Source organism: Ambystoma mexicanum, chromosome 14 (assembly GCF_040938575.1).
Source record: "Ambystoma mexicanum isolate Mex_15411 chromosome 14, UKY_AmexF1_1, whole genome shotgun sequence".
Lineage (NCBI taxonomy): Eukaryota > Metazoa > Chordata > Amphibia > Caudata > Ambystomatidae > Ambystoma > Ambystoma mexicanum.
Genome location: NC_090940.1, coordinates 408,129,284 through 408,153,290, shown reverse-complemented (window position 1 = coordinate 408,153,290; position 24,007 = coordinate 408,129,284). Strand labels below are relative to the sequence as shown.

Genomic DNA, 24,007 nt, shown 5'->3' with positions numbered 1-24,007 from the left:
GAATATTCAGCATAGAACGAATTGTGGATTCATCCTGCCAAATCAAATATTGTCTGCTTCAGTAATCTGCTAAAGCGTGTGACAGGCTTTAAATGGACTCTCAATAGTGACCCAGTTCCTGTGATTAAAGAGGTTATACACTTGGGCTTTAGAATTAGATCATACCCGAGTGTTGCCTTGGTAGAGTTAGGTATAGAAGGAAAAATGTATCAACTCTGTTGCCAAATTAAAACATCTCTTGGCAGATATTGCAGATTCTCCATCATCCCACTAATACAATTCTACAAAGTAAGATTATTCTAACAGTGCTATATGGGATGGATGTTGAGCCTCAAGCCTGTGTTATTAACTGAAATAGAAAAGAGGGCAGGCTGTGGAAAATGTATTAAAATTCACCACAATCTCTCCCGATGGCAAGCCTGCGATTCGAACTAGGGGTAAATTCTCTATGGGCTAGTCTGGACTGGAAGCTTGCTTCATTACACAGACTTATATTAGTATCCCAAAAGAACTTCCTATATGAGGATATATCCCTACATTTAGCAATGGCGACCATTCTAACTTGGTGTAAGTTGAAGGGAACTGTGGCCAAAATCCTGGCAAATTGATACCGTTCAGATGAAGAGCTGGTAAAAAAAAACATTGGGTTAAAATGTGCAATTATGAGAACAGACTGGGCTAATACAATAGATCAAATGCGTAGCTATGTAATAGCTAAATAATTATCAGCCCTCAATAAATCCAAGGGTTGTCTACTAGCCTCCTTAAAGAGCTTTCCAAATTCTCTCTGGAGGGTGGAATTTCTGAGATTTTGCCTAAATTTGTTGCCAGCGGGTGAAATCTTAGCAGTGCGTAATAAGGAGTCATACAAAGAAGATAGTTGTAATCTGTGTGGGGAAACATTAAGACAGAATTTAAAACATATCATGAATCAATGTTGTGCAGTACAGCCCCAGAGATTCATGCATTTTGTGGCTTTAAAAAAAAAGGGGGGACCTAGAAACACTTGTGCACAGGCACGTTATAAATGCCGTATCATAAACACTGAGGAATTCTGGGAGAGATTAGCCTTGGGGCATGAAATGTACCTCTCGGTTGAAGTGCTGAGAATGCTGAATGATTTAGGCTTTATCAATTTGTGCATTGACTAAATCATGGAAAGGCAGTGGAGTAAATGCTGGAGACTGTGTCCCGAGGAATGATAGGTTCTCTCTTAAAAGTTGCTTTGGCTATGCTGTCGAGGTTGAATTGATTTTCTTGTAAATGCTGAATTTTTTTTATCGCTTTTGTAATGATGTTTTATGTGAAAAGTTGAATGATTGACTAAATCACATTAATACAAATAAAATAGAAACAGTTAGCATTACCTTGAGCCAAACACATTGATATAGTATCAGTATTTCTTACTCCGATGTAGCCTGATAATACATTGTGTATAGGGAGACCCACATACGAATGGGAGTCCTTGTCCCCTAAAGGGGAGTCACTCCAAGTGCGGTACCGCTTTCCCAAACCTCTACGGAGGGTTTTGTTGAGTGGGCTCACCTCCCTAACCTCAAAGGGGGTGGCTCCCCCTCGGGAAGAAGGGGCGAATACCCCAGATTCGTCACAATACGCATACTAATTTCACATAACCATTTAATGATCATAAAGTACATATACATGTACTGTCCGTTAACTGGATTGTTGTTCAAGGAAAAAAACATATTAAAAATGTGTATAGTCAGCTATTATTTTGCTTGTACAAAAACGAATCTTCAACTGCTTATTTAGTACATTGTGCTCCCCCCCACCATGACAGATTATGCTGTTTCCCTCAAGAATAACTCCTATTCTATCCAACCCTCCACAGGGAAGCATGTCTGTTTGCCACAATCCCCTCCGCCAGAGCATTCTCATCTTTCACGATAATAACCTTGCTAAATGGCTTTAAACCGGATTACCTCAACCCCCACTTACAGTATGCAGGCCTTATCCAATGTTTTACCTTTCACCTTCTATAAATAAATATGTACTGTGCGATAATGGGTATGATACAATGGCTTATTGTTACATTTAATTAATGCGTATTATGCGGTTTCTTAGAACTGGGCTCAATGAGAAAAAGAGCAAAAACTCCACTGTCCCAAAACACTGAACATTTCCAATTTTTAATAGGGAAAGAAATACATGGGTGTCAGTTGGGGGGGATACTATGTGGTTTCCTCGAACCCCTTAATTGTGTGTACTATTTTGCCATCGTGCTTAATGTGATCATGCCTTTTCCTACCCGTTATCCCCTAACATGCATCTCTACTATCGGCCCGCTACTAATACAAAGTGGCCTTCACCATTTTGCTGTTGCCTTCACTCCCTTCATGGGCCCCACTCACCACCCTGCTACTCTCTTGCCCAATTTTCACGTTATAATTGGGGGCTCCCGGTATACCCCCCTCACCCGCTTAACGTTCTCACTCCCTCTGCTATGTGGGATCCCCCCATGCCCCTTTTCACCCTGTACTCCCCTGTCTCCAACAGCCGTCCACCTCCTCCCCTTCTCACCACTTACACAATACCCTGGGCCTCATTACACGGATGGCGGTAAGGGATTACCGGTACTGGTAAGGGTTCCGGTACCTGTAATCCCTTCCCGCCTTACTACGAGTTCCCTTCGCGGGTCCCTACCTTAACAGCTGGTTTTACCAGCCGTTAAGGACGGGACCCGCAAAGGGACCTTGGAGGTAATTACGGTACCGCAATTTGCGGTACCGTAATTACCGCCTTCCCCATTCCCACTGAGCCCTATGGGGGCTCAAATGGGAATGGGATAGGGCCAATGGTGAATGGGGAATTACCGCCCCGTCAACCTTGGAATGGGACGGTAATTCCGCCATCCACCATGGCGGAATCGGTAAATTTCCAGCGGCAACCATGGTGCTAATAGAGCCATGGTTACCGCCTTCCGTGTAATGAGGCCCCCTGTCTTCAGATGGACTCCCGTTACCTATCATGCCTGTGCTATCCCTCGCTACATGCTTCTTACCCAGTGCCCTGCCTCCGTCTGCCCCAGGACCCTTGAAACATTTTTGCCAGCTCTTGGGAGGTGGCAGAATATGTTCCTGATGACCCTTCTGTGCCCAACCAAATAGGGGTTTTCCAATACACATAATATACTGGTGGGCATAGACCCCCTAAAAACGAGAGGCAAGAGAGCTAGAGCAAGGTGCAGGATAAAAATAAAATTAGGAAGAGGCTGAATCCTTAATAAGAATAAAGAACATGGATACGGTCTTATAAATCACAAAGTGTTAAAAGTGCAAGAAAAATACAAGCACCAAGCACGCCACAACCCGAATGTTAACCCTAGTATCACGCTAGACCTGGGCCAACAGAATTAAACTTCTGCGCTAACTCACCCTGTTACAGTTTTAGATGTTTCAGAGAAAATATTTGTCCATTCTCACCACCAACCAATTAATGATTCTTACCAATGGTCTGAGGGGAATCCATATATGAAAAATCCTTTACGTAATGCGCTCGATCTGTGGCTAGAAGCACATCGTAGACACGCTGAGATTTGATTACTCCGTTTTCTACAGAGATGAAAAGAAAATAGTCAGGTTTTCGACTTTGCTACAGACAACATCCATTTTATTTTGTACATGCTATTAATAATCCTTTGATTTCCAGCCTTTTCCAAAAGCGAGAATGATAGAGTGGTAATCAACAAGAAATAGTAATTCCTATAAGCACCCGGGCAGTGCATCTCAGGCAATCAGGCAGCTCGAAAGGCAGGAATTAACCTGGAATATTGCCATATCTAAGGGCTCAACATATCTCAACGTTTTATTTTAACATGCCTTTCTCGCAACAGAGCTTCCTCGAGCTGTTAACCTCTGTGGTTTTGCCTATCCTGAGGCAGCCTTCCTCCATGACAAACAGAAATGGGCTGCTCTCATTTAAGAGCTCCCTTTCGTTTTCCATGGCCATCATGTTTTCTTAAGTTTTCAATTGTGGAAAGCATGCTGCATTTGGAGAACAAACGTGTTTTCCCATTTGAATAACAAGCATCAAAGAAAGTAGCATGGCGAATAGCCTTATGACTAAATCAGCTGACAACCAGGACCATGCAATTGGCAAAGGTGCTTCCTGTTTCACGTCTTTGACGAGAACATGGACTCAGTCACCCCAACGTATTAGCAGCCTCTGAAAATATACTTCTTCACATTACAAGGGATGCCAAAACATGGGGAAACTAGCACCATAGGCGGGAGTGGGACCTAGAGAGGGGAAAAGGCTAGGAGCAGGACCAGAAATCTAAGAGCTAAGGGAAATCATTTGTCACTCAGGAGAGAGATGTATAGTCTTTGGGTGAAAAGGAAGCATGAACCTATGTTCTACATGATAAAATGCAGTCACCTTATCTCTCTAAGAAGCCCCAGGAACATTAAGAATTGGTTCACACAGTCACCCTGACCCTTCCACTAAGTCCCATCGAGCATCCTCTTTACAAGCAAACTGTTGTACGTCAGAATCAGGAGATGGACAATGAGGCATGATCTTCGAATGCCTTTATTCTTTCTTTAACGTACAAAGGCCTATGCTTTCCCAAGCATCAGAGTTTAAGTCCTACTCTAAAAGGAAAGAAGTAAAAGGGTGCTTGTCAGGATGTCTTACATAAATGAAGGCCCTTGGTCCAGAATCATAATCTAACCTCGCTTCTTTCCCTACCTCTAAAAAGGAAAATACAAATACAACCCAAACATAATCTGGGACAATGCCCAATGAAAGGGATGTGACCCCCCCCACATCTTTTGTCTCTTTATCGTATGCACTTGACTATGTTCACAGTTTATATAGAATTTGTGTAATTATGGGGTGCCATCCCAGGACTTCAAGCAGGTCTTTCTCAACTTGTTTACTTCAAATTCATGAGTCTCAAGTCCTTCTCCGTTTGGGGAGACTTTCATTTCTCTTGCGCCTTTCCTGCCCCCCGCCCCCAGTCTGGGGTTCTCTCAGTCTCTTTCTCTCCACTCTTGGGCTCAACATCTTATTGTGGCCCACTCTGGGGTTCTTTCCTCCTTCCCCCTCTGGAGCTGTACTCTTTTCCACGCCCCATCATCGGGCTGGTCTCTTTTTTCCCCACACTCTATGACTCTACTGTTCCTCACAGACTCTGGGGGTGGGGGGCTTGCCTTTTTCATACTTCAACTTTGGGTCTCCTTTCCCCCACTCTAGAGTTACTTTCTCTCTGCTCCCCACCTTGGGGCTTCTTGTTCTTTCCCCGCCCCAGAGTTATTTTTCCCACTCTGAGGTTTATTTCTCCCTTGCCCCCACACACTATGGGGCTTATCTGTTCGATCCCCACTCTGAGCACCGTCTCTTTCTCTCTCGCTTTTCCACCCATCTCCTGTTCCTCTGAAGCCATCATGTACATGTTCCTGGTGATCGGTGCTCCATGGCATGGGTGTGTAGTCCCTATGTCTCTCCTAATGCCAGCAAAGCTATGTGATGATTCATAGGATCTCGTCACTTCTACCCAGAGGAGAACCCCTCCCTGTGAGGCTAGGAAGGTGAGCCCACTAGGGAACATTCCCCCTACGGGTGGCGGTAAGCAGAACCTCACAGGGAGAGACTCCCTGTTTGAGGACAAGGACTCCCATTGCAAAAAGGTAATCACTGTTCCACTTTCCTATGAACTCCTCAGACCATCACTTCCTCAGAAGTCACAACCTGAACAAAGCACTGTTTGCTATTGCAATAAAACTTCCAGTGTTGGAACCCAACACAAATCCACTGAGAGGAAGAAGAGTGGCAGGGTAATGCTGATCACTCAATGGCAAGCAGAGAACACTGAACAGTGGGAACTACGGAGTAAGAAAGAATACTTCAGGGAAAGAGAAGAAGGACAAGGATCCTCCACTGGGGAGGACCCAGCTCAGATGCATAAACAGCAAAGAAGGAGTCATGTTCACCGAGCAGATGAAGCCTGGGAAGTTCGAACTTGGGAGAGAGAAACCAGGGCATTCGGGGAGGAATTTGTTTGAGAGGACGCGGATAACGAAGGAGGAAAGCGGTTCAGGAGTTGGCAGGGAGCAGACTTGTGTGTTTGGAAAGCATTGCCAGGTGGTGGCGTGACCTCGGGGAGGTGGACCGCGTGGTCTGAAAATGGCACCGAGACAATCCAGTAGACCATCCAACAGCGTGATCCGATCCCACAGGAAGAACCAGCGATGCCAACCCGACAAGCTAGAGGTAACGGGAGCAGTGGGAGACCTTGGAGGGGTCACAGGCAGGCTCTAAACAGTAGAGAGTATCACAAATACCAAAAGATTAATCATACTCATCCCAGTAACTGTGAAAGCAACAAGAGTATATAACAGATACAGAGAGACTCACCATACTCGTCTCAGTAATTGTGACAGCAGCAAAGAGTATAACGAATACCAAGGAACTCCTCACACTCATCCCAGTGATTACAAAAGCAGTAAAGATAGAGAAGAAAGTCAAAAGACTTGTAATACTGGTCTCAGTGGTTGGGAGACCAAGACGTTAGCAAAGAAGAGCAGATGAGGCTACATGTTGGTTCCCATAACTGGAAGTGCTTATAAGAGAACAAAGTGTAAAAGGGACCAGGTACACTGATAAATTGATGCAAAAGAAATCCAGAAGTAGAGGCCAAGACCCTCGAGTGGGGAAACAAGGAACTGTAAAAAAAGTCAAGGACAGAGGATTCCTGAGAGAAGGTGGAAGAATCCCCTTGAGGAATTAAAGGAACTGATTAACTACGTCACAAGGAACTATCGAAAGATAGACTATTAAGGCTAAGAAGGTCTGTCCAGGAGAGGGAGTCATTCTCCTGGAACCCTTTTTTGTTTTGTTGGTTGATACAACCCTTAATGGTATGGTCAGTGTAGGGTAGTTTTCGGATGGAGAATGGACTATTTTGATTTGGACTATCTCACGGATGACGAGCACCTAGTGATATTTATGTTAGGTAGGGGAGGTCCTTTTTGTTAGGGATAGATAGGCTTTTTGTTTATATTTGAATAAAATCACAGGTAGAAATGCCACCTCTTTGTCGACCTCCTTCTTCTGACCTTCCACAGCTGCTTATGCAACCTATAAACTGGACTCCGCTTCCACCGGTGATGGCTTGTCTTTCCAGCTTGCTCGACGCGAGGCTCTCTACACTCCTCCTTCGAGCATTACCTAGGTACTCAGGTCCTGTGGCCACACAAACAGTCCCCATTATTCGTCCGTAGGATCTGGCTGCACTAGCTTAGCGCACACCATCCATTGGGACGCTGCATCTCGTGTTCTCCTTCGTCTACCAGCCACACCCCCTCTGTGCTCCATGGTGCAATTGAACTCTGCAGGATTTACACTATCTTCGTCCTGATTGGCTCCTTCCACGATGTTTCCCATGGAGTCTGGTCCCATCGTCTCTCTGCTGTCTTTGGTAAGTAGTAGCTAAGGTGTGGGTGAGAAGCTGAGTCAACCTTTGGAAAGGGGGTTAGAGAATGCTCATACCACTTAGTAACCCATAAAGATGCTCGTGTCTGGAGTGGTAAAAGGTGACTTAAGTCCCTCTCTGGGGGTCTTCCTATGGGAGAATCAACTGCAGATGGGTGTTAAGCGTAGCAGGCTTGCCTCCCTAGTCGAAAGGGAGTGGCTCCCTAGATTTGTCACAAAACCCATGTGGGAAATCCCTACCTGCCTAAAACCCCACTGCTCATCAACGTCTTTGTCAGTTACAATGCCCCTTTTCAGGATGGGCACAACAAACTTTAATTGAACACAATTTGTCAAGTTGGATTTGCCATCAGCACGGTTCACAAGAAGCTCAAGCTATGACAACATGACCAGAGAGGTAATCAGCAGCTTTGGGGTCCCGTCATCTACAACCAATGGATATTCAAGAATCGTTTCATATAAGGAGAAACCTACATGTACTTCATATTGATGGACTGCAAACCTTCAGGGAGACGCTTGGCGAAATTGGAGATGTACTGGGACAGTCAACCGGCAGCCACAGAAGAAGAAATCAACAGAAACGGTTATCAGAGCAGTGTAAAGCGTGATGGTGGGCTAAACTCTTCTGAGCTTGCTGTGCAGAGCCACGCCGAGAAGCACTGAGCACAAAAGAGACAATTGAAATTCCCTTCACTTGGTGGTCCCCACATTACACCCAAACGCAGTTATATGCGCTGCTTACTATAGACACGGTCTCCAGTCAATACTAGGCATGAGTGGTGGAAGGATGAAAGCAGTGTTGCTGTGAGGGGAGGAAAAGAGAAGAGAGCAAGTTGAAGGTAGAGCTGCCAGAGTGAGGTGGGAGTGAAGTGGGGGAGGAAGGAGAAGATGGAAGGACAGAGACAAGTGCGGAAGGAGTTGGAGCGGAATGGAGCACAGAGGAAGCAAAGGAAAGACCTGGCGAGGCCAGTAGAAGTGGAGCAGGAAGAGGAAAGCAAAGAGTAGAGTGGAAAAAGCTGAAGGGAAACTGGAGAAGAGCTGAAAGGCCTGGAAAGGGGGTATAAAGTGGAGGAAGCAGAAGAGAGTAGAGCTACGTGGAGAGGGAAAAAGAAAGTGGAGGTGGAAGGCAAAGAAAAAGGTGTATAGAGCTACAAAGAGAAGGAAAGGGTAGAGAAGAGCGAACAGATATAGAGTTTGGAATAGAGAGCTGAGGAGGCAAAACAAAGGAGAGAGAGAAGAAAAGAGGAGAACGATAATATGTTGAGAAAAAACGAGGAGCAAGGACAGAGGGAGATAAATAAGACAAAGGTAAAAGCACAGAATCTCACAAGGATAAAGAGCTTAGGGCAGACAGAAGGGACACTAAAGTTACCAGGAATCTCAAGGAATGAGGAGGCAGTGACAAGAATGAGAAAAGAAAGGGAGCTAAGAGAGGAGTTGAAGAGGTCCTGACCTTTGAGTGTATAAAGAAGATGGAGAAAAGAAATCCAGGTGACAGCAGAATAAGCCAGGAGGGTGAAGAAGGACATAGAGCTAGTTTGTGAAAGAGCCACTTTCCCACCCAGTACTGACTATGGCAGAGGCTACGGCTAGCATCCTGAGGCTCACATCAAAGACCCTGTCAGCCAGTGAGATCTGACCTAGGCCTGGCACTGTCAGGAGCAAGCCAGGGGCCCTTGAGCCCTGCAGGTGGAGGGATCTGCCCAAACCGAGTGGAAAGCATCAAACAAGCCCCTACCACCGACACATACAAGCAGTAGATTGTATTCATGATAACTTTCTTCCATGCTTGGTTGTGCAGACAAGGACTAGTAAATGCAGCACCCTTGCCTTAAAATATTTACCTACAAACCTAATCACAGACAGCACTTGCCATGAAATTCATCACTACCTCTTCAACTTCATCATAAATACAAAGCCGACAATAGTATTCCAGGAAGATACAGTGATAAAGTCCCCTGCCTGACCATTAGGGTAGAGGATGGTGAGGCCATGGTGCACATGCCACCTCCTGCTATGCAATTCTGGACCCTGTGAAGGTGCAGGAAGATCCCCTGGCCTTGCCCCCAAAGTCCAGTAATTTTGCAGGGGCTAGGCACCATGAGCAAAAACATGTCCCTATACATTTTAGAGGAGCTCAAAGCATGTGCAGCGCATCTAAAGTGCTGGCAACCCTGTTGAGCAAACATTAATAAAGGTAACAGCAACAACTGGTGCAAGCCCCTCATCTCCCACCAGAGTACTGCATGTTAACTTCGAACCTGACAAGGGAACACAAGGGCAGCCAGAGGGGAAGGGTTGTCAAGACTTACACACAAAGATAACAACACAACCTGCTGAAGAGGTGCACGGGCAACTGCATACCAGGAAGGCTTTGCCATACTGATTTTAAGGATGGGCAGTCCCTCTCCCAGCATTTGAGAAATGAGTTTCCAAGATGGTGGCCAGACTTCATGAGGTTTGGTCTGTGCATCTGCAGAAGGAGGGGCAGGGCAGCAAGACCAGAGGAGAAGTCACAAGCGGTTGCCATTAGAATTCCCAGCCTGAAACACACACATGGGGTTACGCGAAGGCAGTCCATATAGACAAGGCCAACCCACTGTATAAACTGTGGTCTTACTCAGAGAAGTGGGGTGTATGGAGGTGGAGTAGGAGTGGCTTTGGAAAGTGATGTGGACAATAGAGCACATAGGTTAGGTAGAGTAGCAAGGATTCTGGGGAGATATAGCCAGAGGGCAGGAGAGCAGGTTGGAGGTGGTGAAGAGAAACATCAGGTGTGGGGAAGAGATGGAAAAGCAAGGGGCTAATGAGGAGGATCATCAGAAAGTGATCAGGCAGAGAAGAGTCCAGAGGAGGTACCACGGGAGGAGAGGAGCGTAATCAAAAGGATGTTGGTGAGGCTATTGAGAGGAGGACATAGGCACTGGAGATAAAAAAATATATAAGGTAGTAAGGAAGGAACATATAAGCCCTAATGTTGAGTGGTGTGAGCAGAGGAGGGATGGAAATACAATCAAGTGATGAGGGGTTGAAAGAGAGCAAAGAAAAAAGTGAGGATAAGTCAGGAGGTGCAGGAAAGATACTCTTATTTCCTAGACCATAGCGGAGGCAGACGGTGATGGTATATAGGGGACTACAACCAGGACTTTAAGACAGGAGGTTTAGGGGTGAAGGTTACATGAACCAACTTGTAGAGAAGCTCTGGTAGCCAACCTCTTGGTTGAAGCCCTGGACCTCATTTCCACCTCACCCAGATCCAACTTCTGCCTCTGCCTAGGCCTAACATGCAGGTGTACGGAGGGCCCAGGGACACAGATGAATTGGTCTCCCAAGAGTCAAGGACGAAAAGCAGAGGACCGTAATCTAAAGACTGAAGGAGTAAGACACTCATGTGGGGACACTCACACCCCAAACCTGAGCAAGTGAGAAAGGAGAATATATCCTAGCAAAGAATCCCTGGACTAAGAATGATGAAATACAGAGACTTTTGTTGAGTTCTTGTTGAGCACAAAGACTTAATTATTTGAACTTCAAGGCGAAGATACCATGTGGTTGAATTGCAGTTTCATTGGGGAGTGTGAAAAACACCTCCCTTTACAGGAAGTACTGATTGAGAGTTAAGAAACTCAGAATTGTCACTTGTACTTCTGACACTGTGCTCCTGAGTTTGTGCCCAAGAGAGGCCATTGCATTGATTCCCAAGGTTAACTGTATAAGAAAAACTCCCAGGGTGTCTGGGGAGCGGTGGAAAGGTGTTAGGTTTATTTTATCCCAACATTTGACCTAACCTTAATAAACCTTTACTTAACCTACCTTCATATCTGGCTGTTGATGGTCCCACTCAGCTTTGTGGCAATATACTAAGCCAAGCTGCACTCTGGATTGACTCATGCATCGAACAAATTATGTTTCCTCTAACACTAAGGGACGACCAACCCTATAATCTCATAAGCATTTGTGGCACGAATGGTAGCTTTTCTTACATAATATACTACCACAAAATGTTTGTGCCACTGTATCAAACATTAAGGAAGCCAATTGTAGAATGAAACAAACCGGCTATGGCCTAAATGCATCCGATTCCACGCTTCCCTAGTGAAAGCTTCCTTAGCATTGTATTCCTGCTCCCTTTCAACCTTCAATGGTTGCTGCAACAAAGAATAAGCCATTACATACTGCAACTATTCTTAATGTACCAAGGTGAAATGACATCCTTGTATGGCAAGGAAATAATTTATAACCTATGATGGACTATGGCCAGACCATTTAGTGCTTAGGGAAATGCATTATAAGTTTGCAGTTCATCTCGAGTAATTTTACCACAATTATTCATGCTTCAAACAACACGCAAGTGTTTGCGGCTCATTCACGAAATATGCAACCTATGCCTGTCTTAGAACTGGTGACAAATAGTCTGTCATGAATGGCATCCCTCTGCGATATCGTTTTTAAAAGATTTTATGTCCAGGAGGGAAAATTTAAAAACAGTGAGAAGCGATTGGGAAATCCGGAAGAACGATCCTTTCGGAAAAGAATTGATGGAGGACCAGCCCACCTTTACACTTTGAAAATTTCCCACGCTTACTGGCAAGTTAAGTCATGGATATTTTGAGATATTGATATATGATATATTTTATTTGTATCGCGCTCATACACAAGTGTTTCAAGGGAGGGGAACAAGGGAGGACAAAACAACGCTCTTACTAGGCCCAGTGACATTGAGAATGCGTAAGTGCAGGGGAGAGGGAAGGGGGAAAGTGCAAGGGAGAGGGGAGAAGTGGAAAGTGCTGAGTAAGGGATAAAAACAACAACAAATGGTAGTGCAGCCAGCAAGGTGGCAAGTGCAAGGTTTAAAGCACCAATAAGCGGTGTCTGATAAGTGCAAGTTAGGGGACAATAGGGTAACAGATACAGACCCAGGTGGAAGGGTGCCAGGAGGCAGTGCGGGTGTGTGGCAGAGTGGGCAGGGACCTGGGCCTGAAATCAGAGGGTAACCAGGTGCAAGGTGCCAAAGCAGACAATTCAGCAGGGGAGAGGAAGAGCGGAGGTAGAAGCAAAGAGGAAGGTCTTGCGCTGCTTCCGGAAGCAGAGATGGTTCTCCTCAAGTTTCAGAAGAGCAGGGAGGATGTTCCAGTGGGAGGCCGCAGCCGATGAAAGAGATCTACCCCCAACTCGTTGCTTGGAGAAGCGACTGACCCTGAGGGAGTTGGAGGCGGAGGAGCAAAGAGCTTCAGTGGGAAGGTATTTACGGAGGGAGAGTTGAGGGTATTTTGGACCCAGAAAGCCTGAAAGAAAGAACATTTCTGGTTACGGGTGGACAACCATCATGTGGATATAATATTACTGAAGGCATTCACCTTCTTACAAAGAGTCTGATCCTTTATGCTCAGTTATTATGAAATAATAATGAGATCTGAAGTATGATTGCATATTTAATTTTTGTTGGATGTTAATGCTGTATTCCGCTGCCATGGGTGTGGTGCTGAGGGGATGTGGGCCTTGTTAGTATTGGAGCAAATTTAGGAACCACAGTTGACTAGAGAATGTAATGGAATAATGTTGGTCCAAGGAATATTCGATTCACTTGTGTATTTGATATGGATTGTATTATAATACAGTGTTAATTAGTAATACTATGTACAATTTTAAAAGGCCTGCAATTTATTTATACCATGTCCTTCATTACATTATCATGTTGCAAAGAAGGGGCACCATTGCAATTTACTGAAAATGGGGAAGTGAATGGATTTAACCTTGCACAAATGATTACAAGAAATTATTCCCCAAATAATCTTTTTAATTTGAAGACTGTTTTATCTCTTATGCATATGCAATCTGTACTGAGGCAGAAAGAAGTATGTTACCCAGTAATAGTCTTTCTGTTGTTTGTATTTGTTTTGTCATATGCTTTACATAGGTTTCCATGTAGTGGTTGGTTTACTTCCAAAATACCGCCCTTATACTACATCTGCAGGTACACAGGGAGCTTCAATCGTTGACATGCTCTGATTATTTGTTTTCCACCATCTGTTGGTTGCGTGAGAGATGGCAGAGATTGTAATTTGACTTTGCATACTATGAAGCCAACCAGCCTGGAAATTCAGCAGTGATCGACAACAGACTCCGGTGAACTTCAACCACTGCACGCCGCATCTGAAAATCTAAACAGATTGACGTGTCCCAACTCCATTGGGCTTCAAACACCACATGGCATCACATTAGGGAGAGAAAGGAGGCGGTTGCTCGAAATAACACCAATATGGAGAATGCCTTAGCAGCCCTTCACACAGTTAGGGCATCTCGGTTTGTAGAATATGCCATTTAAATTTTGACCATGCTGCAATTCCTGTTTCTTCTGGAAGGAAAGCTAAAGGGTAATTTTTAACTATTGGCATTCAATATGTTTAAGATCAGGAGCCTTAAAAAACATAGGGTAAAACAGTGGGCGGCCTACATGATATTGTAGCAATGCAATATCACACAAGCCCCCTGCAGGTGTTCGTTCATGTGGCCTTTTAAACATGACAATTAGGATGAGGATAGGAATAGTTTTAGCCCTATACTATGAATTGTATGAGATTTTCAGATTTGAAGTGGATTTATCCTTTTTATACAAAAGTACTTTTTGTTATTTGTGAGTGACCACTTCAAGATGGCGCCTGGTCAACATGTAACCTTACAGACAGGAAAACCATTTAAGTAGATTGGGCAGGAGGTCACCTTTGACAAAGCGCTGTAGAGGGCAAAATGCGCAAGGTGCATTTTCTTCCGTTCCCGCATCCTGCAACTGGCCATACAGATCTTAACAGACTTTTCATACTTGTGATATAAAGTTAGTGCAGAGTTGACATCACTTTTCATGCTTTATCATCTTTATTTTTGGTGGTTTTATTTTTTAATTTCCATTATATTTATTTGTTGTTGCAAGATTCTCCAGAACCCCAATGTACTCCTCTCTATCTGCCGCGCTTTCATCATTTTGTGTTGCGCTTTGGTGCTTTTGCACCCTGCTTTCTCGTTGCACGTGTAGTGCGTCTGCCCATCTCCTATGGCCACCCTCATTCTTGTTGCCAAAAACATAATTAGCAAATCCATGAGCAAATTGTGCTTGTTTTGCACTCAAATATATTGATAAGCAAAACAGAGGCACAAGGCGAACGTTTATTTGATGTTATTTTTCAGATGTTAAAAAACAATTACCCTTTTTTTAATGGTGGTTTCGCTTTCACCAATATCTACACCACCTTTGGTCTTCATCCATCTTTATATATGCTGTTCCAAGATATTAATTGAAATGCTGACTGTTTCAGCCTGCTCCCACACATGTTGTACCTCTACTATCGTGTGACACGGACTAATATGTTGTATTTGAAATAGGAAACCCATCTCATGCTACAGAAATGTGAATACATAACCCACTGACAAATGATATTTCAAGGTGAGCACAAACAGCACGCATAGTAAAGTGACGGAAGATGACAAACACCTGAATTCAGTAAAGCGCAAATGAATATTAGATGATAAATTAAGGGTTATAAAAGACATAGGTCTTGCTCATGCTGGTCAACATTTCAGAAAAGTTGGGAGAAAGGTGCCATTCCATTAATTTCTACCACTGAGATTGTGAAGGTCAAAATATATGCGAATACCACCAACATGTTTAGTGCAAATAATTCTGGATGTTATTGTATTGGATACCATCATATATTGCAGAAAACGTGAGGGCATCATGCGGAATGCCTCAGAACTTTAGGAAATAGGTTATTGTCAGGAGGAATTAAATATAGAGGAGCGCAACTTTTAATTGCAGAGAAACACTTTCAGATCGCAACCTTGGAATTCGACTTGATTTCATCTGCAATTTCAGTTGAGATTGAGGCGGCACAGGCAAGGTTCTCCCTAGAGAATGCCACATCACATGGAGAAGCCATGGTGGCCACAGCTTGGAAGGAACAGAGGGGACACGCCAATATCATATAAGCTGCTGGCCCAAACAAGGAAAGCAATAACTGCACAGAATATTGCCTCTTACAAGAAACTCTGAGTGCAAAGCAGTGCAAAATCAGGCAAGCATACAGTGCGTACGAAAACATAACTAAAGGGAAGAGAGTATAGCATAAATAAGATAGCAGAAATCTGGTGGAATGGGGTAATTAAAAGGAGGGGTGCATGTACAAGCATTTATCTTTGACTAGCCAGACTCAAGAAAGAAGCCTCTTCATGATATGCCATTAGGACTAATTCTCAATGTAACGAAGATCCATACATACATTTCAACGCCATCAAGCTGCACTCACCACAGTGGTAGCAAAAAATCCTTAATTCGTTTTCTTCCTCTTTACTCATGTATAAAGATATGCGAAGAAGTCCTGCTGAGCCTAAAATCAGAAGGGAGATGCAATGCCAAACCAGACATGGCCTTTTTGCTTGCTGATTCTTCCAAGCAGTAATGGTGAAACGGTCAAGGTTTCTGTGCTTGGCCATGAAAAGATCCTTGGTGATTGCTGTAAACTCAGCTACAATTGATGCTGATAGCATTATATTATGCCTGGGGAAAAAGGCTTACCCGTCTATTTCTGAAATGCAGAAAGCAAACAAACAGAAGAGGACTTCTGACTATTAAGAGCCACTGCTCAGACATTGGGATCCAAGCAGTCAGACGTGGTTTTCTGCTGTCTTTTTTCTTCTTCCTTTTAATATTTGGTTATATATTATATCTTGTATTCTGTTTGTTAAGATGCACATGTTAGGGTACATAAAAATCTTTTTTAAGCTGAATGTGTTTTTTAAATAAAATAAAATCTATTATATAACATTTTACATAACCTGCTAACCTCTAAATGCATTGGTCAGTATCAGGACTAGGTATGTGCAGCCAGTGCCATACTTCTAACCTATATTATCTTGTGGCTAAACTTTTTAAACAAGCCAAACGATCATGCAAATACTTCCATGTCAAACTGTGAGAAATCTGACAGTGTTCGCCCACCTAATCCTCGGGATCCGCTATTGAGGTGGCCAGGGAAGGGCCATTGCTTGTGGGTCCCGACCCTGGGGGTGAACTAGCGAGGAAGGCTCACCAGAGTGGAGGGTCACAGGGAATTGGGAGAAGAATGCCAGTGGGCGAGACATGGTATTTTCCCAATCCTAAGAACACTTTACCTTACTCTCCCTCAGTCTTTGTGGGGCGTGTTCACTCTCACCTCATCTCCCCCTCCCCATTTCCAAGAAATACTGAGACAAGGAGGAGGCCACTAAGACCAATGAGGATTACCCATAGGAATAACATGGGGAAAGTGAAGGCAACCAACTTTAGAGAAAACCATTGTCCCACTAATAGAATCAGGCAGAGCCAGGCATGGGTAGGTAACAAATTCACACCTGACTCCCCTTGACTGTGTGTTCAGCTATAAAAGATGTGGTCAGTCATAAAAACTTGAGCGAGATGGGGATGCAGTCCGGCCCAGTGAAGCCCAGAAGTGGAGAGAAGCAGGAGTTGCAGGCAGGAGGAAGAAAGCGCGCAGAGACGCTGGCCCGGTGCGTGTGGGCTGCAGTGTGGTGAGGGAGCCGTGCCTCCAGGGAGACTGAGGAGCACTGCCTGCATTCCACACGCGAGGACCAGCAAAGTGCTTGCTCCCTTGGGGCCAGTGCTGACCTCAAGTGTGTCTGAAGGGCAGGTGGGGGGACCCTGACCTCCATCCCACATTGCCTGAAGGAGCCGCCTCTCTATGCGACGCTGCCCGGTATGTTTCATGAAAGAATGTAATGGAAACCTGGGAGCGTGCGTATAAATGAGAGCGGGGCAGGAGAAAGGCACTAACAAGAAAAGCAGCAAAGAATCAGAAAAGTGTGAACGTTAAAAGTGAAAGAAAAGTGAAAAGGATGAAAGTGCAGCAAGAAGACAGAAAGCAAAAGAAAAGCAGCGAGAAAAGCAGATCGGGGCAAAAGGCAAATAAAAAGCCTGATCGAAGCGGAAGATAAGAGGAAGTGGAAAAGAAACAGTGAATGGCCTGTAATAAGAGAGGGGCACGAGAAAGGTAAACAAGAGTGTGTGGGGCACATAAAAGGAAGGTGCAAGTGTGCACAGAACCAAAAGAGGGTGCAAGGGTTCACGGACGGAAAAACAGATCAGCAAAGTTAAAGAGGGTGCACGTGTGCCCATAAAGGAAGGCAAAAGAAAAGGAATGCAAAGAGTATCTAAAGGAAATAAAGAGGTAACAGAAGAACATGTGAGCAAAGAGAGGGGCAAGAGGGTCAGAATAGTCACGCCTAGGAAAAGAAAAAAGCTTGGCGTTTTCGAAAGCCTCTGATTCAACCCCATTTTTATTTATTTATTACATTTTTTACATTTGTGAAACACCCAAGCCCAAGGGCATCAGGGCTCTGTTGCAATCGGTTACACTTAAGCATATTTCATGTGAAGAGAGATTGGTGAAGGTGTCAAGTACAAGGGTAAACCTGTTAGGCTAAAAGCCAGGTTTTAAGGGCTTTCCAAAAGGGCCAGGAGGATCTCTGCTCTCAGTTCGGGCGGAAGGGGGTTCCAATGTTTTGCTGCGATTGAAGCAGAATGGTTCATGAAAGAATGGTTTATGAATTCAAGACAAAACTGTAATAAATCATATGCTGTGTTTGGAAGATGGAAGAGGCCTAGAGTTTGGGGAAGGCCTATTTAAGAAATCAAAGTACATCCCGATAAAGAACTAAGTATTGTGTTGAACGGGGCCTGAGCTAGGGGAAGTGAACCCTAAGAGGCCTAACCAAGTAAGAGACTTGTTACGTTTTGTTGAACTGGTAAAGAGGATTGAAGCGTGGGGAAGGGAACCCGGGAAAGCTTCCAAAAGGAACTGTGTTGTTATTTTGAATGTTGTTTTGAATAACTACAGGGGACCTGTGGAGAGGGTCTTACGAATAGTTCTATGGATAGAATGTATTTGACCCAACAGCACCTGGCGAAAGAGCTGCTGAAACCAATCCTAGTTTCCATTTTTGTTGAACCACTATTTTTCTTATTTTTAAAAATACTTCCCATCACATTTTTGTATAGAGTGAGGGCAAGCATAGGTTTCGGCACAGGCATACTTTTGCTTTGGACTTTTAGACAACAACGGCCATTAGAAATATCAGTTGAGGGAATTATCCCTTTAGAGTTAGGGGCCGTCAGGCATTACACCAACCCAGAAACCTTAGTAAATAAAGGTTTTCAAACAAACCCATTTGAGTCTGTTTCTCTCGATACCATGCCTGTCTCACAAAACCTTGACCTGCAAGGATTTAAGATCATCTCTAAAGTACCCTTATGCTGCAAGAGCAGTTTACATGTTCTCACCACATACACTTATGATTGCACTACTCTATCATTCAGTTGAATTACAGTGAGAGAAACATTTTTCCTGAGAAGACCACCTGGCCTACAACACATAGATTTGGTCCTTTCTACAGTGTTCAGTGATGAATGCGCCCAGCAGCAAACATACTGTATTGAGCTAGCTCTGGGAATCAACCCATGGAGATTCTTTTAATATGGATTGAACATCTTGACTTGTGCAGTAAAAAACATTGCATATTGAACATTGTACTCATCATCATGACAGGGATGGGATGGTCAATAGAACGGACGTGAATATTACCTTCACCAAGTTGGGCTCTTACCCTAATTCAGTTATGTTGCTTAATCAAAAGAAGGTGGTGCAGAGAACGAGCAGAAATACCTTTTATGAGAAGGATCCTTTTTATTGAGAATATCATTTTAGAAACGTTTTACCCGCATCGCAATGAGGAGCCTCATCTTGGAAAAAAAGCAAGCAGATTATCCTGGTGGGGATCAACATTTGCAAAACCACCTTCATAATTTCAAATCAAGTACTATTTTCATACGTGGCTTTTTGGAAAAATTCCTACTGCACACACAGCCTTAACTGAACAAATATGTACTGTGTCCCTTATATTTAATGGGGCAAAGGGGGCACTAAAATCTCTATTACTATACTGGTTTACTGCAATCATACGTTCTATAAAACAAACGTGCAAAAGTTGCAAAATCACTACATCAATTGCTAAAATGTTGCAAGCATTATTTCAGTGTATCTTCATACATTTGTGTAATACTTACTGCGTAAATTACTGATAAGCTGGTCATGTGTGTTCCCGCTTGATGTCCAAGCCATGTTTCTTGCAACAAGCAGTCCCAAAGGCCAGACAAATGTAGTCAGTCCTAAGACCGGGATCATCTTCCAGAGACGCAATGAGGTTGCTGTCCCTGAACTGGAAACACAGAGAAAATAACACCACGATAAGGTTTCAAGCCACATGAACCAAGTACAACCATCTGTGAATATCCCTCCAGGTTTATAAATAGATGAGCGTAGACGAAACAGGAATCACACACAGAACAGGGCGACTACAGTGAAGGGGTTAATGCAATGTATACGTATTAGCTATTAGCATACATTTACAGAGGCAGCGACTGCAAATCTCTAGTTGTGATCAAGTTGGACTTTTTGAGATGTCGATAACATTGGCACTGCTTGTCGAAACTGCACAAAACGTTGCAAGAGGAATATACATCTAACTATTCATATTTTTGTAACCTTCTGCCCAGGTGTGGGAAAGGTTATGAGGGGCTCCAAAGTTGCAATTCCTATTCCTAAAAGGGACATTTTGCAATCACGACCAGCAACAAAATGCTCATTAGATCGATTATGCTACAGTTTTACAGTAAAATGATTCACAATTTGAATTTTTGGAAACATCCCCCCGAAAACGCACATCATGAACAATGACACATTTGTAAAAAGCGAAGAGGTGGTGGGTGGGTAAGGGAAAGTAGTGATGTGAGGGAGCTGAAGGGGTGCAGACAAATATGGGGAATGTCACCCTCCCATTGTAGGCAGGGATGGGAAGGGGTTGAATTCCGAAAAGCATTTGTTAAAAAGCACTTCGGGATCCTGTGGGTCTGCGCTGCTTGCTGAAAGTTTGGTGAGAAGGTGGCAACTCGGCCAACTTACGATTGTCCCTTGGCATGATGAAAATCAGTCTAGCACATTTAAAAAAGGATCTAAATGGACCAAAAAGAGTTTGCAATATTTTAGATTCACAGACTTTTCCATGGTCCCACGTTCCAATGACAATGCATTTGACGGTTTAATTTGGGGAGGTGGAATCATATTGAGTACCAGGGGAGTTGCTAGGTCTGGAAAAGACCAGGGGCTAAGCTGATGTCAGAACTGTTGGGACTGGGGGCTAGCTAGCCTTTTGGCTGTAGCTCCTGATATTCTATCCGGGGCTACAACCAAAAGATCAGGGGCTATAGCCCCCTTAGCCCCCCCCCAGCAACGCCCCTGTTGAGTACAGTTGGTCAAAACATTTTTGACTTTGGGCCAACCTGGTCCAAAGACCAGATATGGATTTCACACAGAAAAAAATGGGAAAGGGCATATAGCAACCTACTGGGGGATACTACAACCACTAGCAGGGTTAATGGGTCTCATAGGCGCGCAATCTCCCTGTTCTCTTTTTAACTATGACAAATGTTATCAAGCTAAGAAAAAGGCATGACCAGTATGGGATTCAAAGACTTAAAATGGGAGCATTAGACCTTGCAGAAACGATCTGCAGATCTGTGACGGTGTTCTTTAATTGATTTTACAGTTCCTGGAGCACAGGCCAAGGGCATGGCAGTGTCACAATGTCCACTGGTGTGTTCGCTGTGATTGTACCATGGCCGACAACCATATCATGGGCACGGTGTCCACGCAAGCACTGTGGTTTCGGTCAAAGAGCAAGTGGCATATCATTGGAAAATAAAAAGATATTCCCTAAAACGAAAAGTTACTCAACACATTTATTTCAGTGAAGTTATGGTTCACGTGCAAAATGTAAAAATCTCTGACTGACTCGGACTCTGAAGGTATGGTTAACAAAGCAACCCCAATTAACCCTGTCTCTTCCTCCAGTCACTTGTAATTTCACACACATCAGAGATGATAATAATAATAATATTAAATCATTTATATAGCGCTAGAAACCCTCAGGCATCTGAGCGCTGCTTATTATTACCTTCGGAAGGATGAAAGGCTGAGTTTGGGCCTGCGTCAGCAGGCTCTGCACAGATGTCAAAGCGAGCGCTCTACTGGCTGTGCTATCAGACCGGCTGCACAGCAGATGACGTGCACATACCCGATAGCTCTCATAGGACATAAGGACAAACAGTAGTACCCACGAATAACAATGTTGCGTTTTTGTTTTCTCAGAGGACCAGCTCCAAACACAGCTCAAATTGACCATAAACTTTATCTATAGGCTATTTTCCATGTAAATTAACCCAATTCATGAGGTTATGCGCACTGCGTAATAGGGGAGAGGTGTGGTAGCTTTGCCAACTTTAACTGGCGAATTGCAGCAGTTTTGAAATTTTGCATTTGAACCATAACGTTCTTTCAACTTAACTTTCAGTCAGAAAATACGTAAACGTGTGTATATTAAGTTTGGATGCACCATTAATAAAGATACGTCCTGGGAAAAAACTTTCAAATGGTAATCAAATATCCTTATTCATTTCACTGGTTAGATGTATTGGGTGTATGCATGATTTATTATCGGAAAAGATGTATTCATTGATATCAAATGGTGTTATTTATTGGATGTATTGTTGTGAGTGACGGTATGTGTATTGTTGAATGTATGTGAAGTGTTTTACTACACTATATTACATAATTCATATATATTTTAATATTACAGAGGCAGCGTATATCGCCCCAGCCCCATTTAAGATGAAGTTCCTTTTAAAAATGTCGAATTTGGAAAATATAGCTTTGAAATTGTATGAAAGGTTCCCCCAAAAAGTTCAGTTTACTCTGAATTTTCAACCCGGTCAAGGTGGGAGGGGAGTTTAGACTGTAAACTCACCTCCCGCCTTGACCGGGTTAAAAATTCAGAGTAAACTGAACTTTAGAGGGTTCCCAAAAACGTCCCACTCAAACTCTAGTGCTCGCATGTAAAACCGATTTACACCAAATGATTGGGCCAACTTCGAAACCTCGAATGGTTGTTGGAAATTCGTGCAGTGTTTAATTAAAAAACGTGCTACCAAAAAAATAAGGATATATCAATCCAATTCATGGCGTATTGTTCATGACAGGCTAGCAGGCATCTTAGGTTTGGGCGCTAGAGTACGAATTGGTGGACTCAATGCAGCAACAACATTTTGAAAAGGCTTTTAGGACCCACCAAGACAAGTCCTGGTCATGGGGGGAACAAGGGCATAGCATAGCACAGATGGTGGAATTAGCCCCCAAAAGAAATTCTAGAATTTACCAGTCCAGTGGCAACGTTGGCTGGCCTACAACTTTTTGCCCTAAAGATGAAACTGCAAGAACATTTCCAAAAGTAATATGTAGTCCACTTTAAACAAGTTTGCAAAGTTTTGTGAAGTTCCATTCAAGAGGGTGAAAGGTTATTGGTCAGGGGGACCAAATAGAACAAAAAACATTACATTCCCCTGAAGACAGAACTGCATGAAACTTTCGAAAAATACTGTACAACTTACTATATATATTTTTTTTTTTAAAAAGATAGTTTAATGGATTTAAGTCCAGAGGGCATAGTTATGGAGGATAGTGGGGTTGCAAAACATAATTGTGAAGCGTTGGGCAAGAAGCCATGGGGTTTGAAACTAAACCTCGTAGAGGAGATAGTAGGTAATGCTACTGTGCCCAGCGTGTAGCTGAAGGCGATTCCCTCGGCACAGTGCCCACTGTACATGGTCTGTAGCCAGGCCCAGCAGGCTCTGTAGGTAGGATTACTTTCCCTAGCGAGCAAAGCATGTAGGATGGCTGTGCCACAGACATCACAAAGTCTTTACTGGCAGGGCCTCTAACATACCAATATAATTACTTTCCATGGCTACTAGCAAAAGGCTTGTCTTACAACCTAGCCCCATGCACAATACCATCAACCATATTGGCGATGATGACCACTATCAATACAGTCAATAGTTCCCTCTCGGTACTGCTAACAGGGCCCAGCCAATGGCCATGCTCATTCCTCTTCTCATGATTAGCAAAAGCCATTGTAAGGGGTTAGGGGGTCAATAGATAATTAGAAACAAAGGTGACGTTCTCTATTTCATTTATTATGGTTGCAGCAAAAGTAAGGTAAAACTGAACCAATGATGATGGGGTTTAGAAAAGGCAAAACGCTCCATCTGGTAATCAACCCGCTCCCTAACTTCCTTGTACCATGGTCCTCGACCCTTCCCCCTCTCTCTTTAAACTACCAAGCCGCTCAGTCTTTCAAAGTCTAAGTTTCAAAGAATCTAAGTGATCCGGCCGCGGCTGAATTTACCGCGGCCGGAATGTTTGCATGAGAAAGGTGCGAACTACCAAAAGTTTGCATCTTTCTCATGTGAACACACATACATACTCACACCCACACCACACCCATAACACACCCCCCACCCACACCCTCAGCACACCCCCACCCACACCCCCAACATAAAAAATACCTTACTTACCTTCTTCACGCTGGTTTCCTGCGGCGCCAGTTCCCCTTCACT

General features: G+C 43.8%; 1 protein-coding gene across 11 annotated transcripts in view; it reads right to left on the bottom strand.

The window, feature by feature from the left end:
• Nucleotides 1-24,007, bottom strand: part of LOC138526830 (protein-L-isoaspartate(D-aspartate) O-methyltransferase-like) — a 1,059,036-nt gene that overhangs the window by 562,217 nt on the left and 472,812 nt on the right. For all 11 annotated transcript variants that reach the window (XM_069637551.1, XM_069637552.1, XM_069637546.1 and 8 more), the window contains 2 exons: nt 19,565-19,716; nt 3,468-3,572 (listed from right to left, as the gene is read on the bottom strand). In XM_069637551.1, the coding sequence (XP_069493652.1) occupies nt 3,468-3,572; nt 19,565-19,682 (223 nt within the window). In that variant the 5' untranslated portion in view covers nt 19,683-19,716. The remainder of the gene's footprint in view (nt 1-3,467; nt 3,573-19,564; nt 19,717-24,007) is intronic.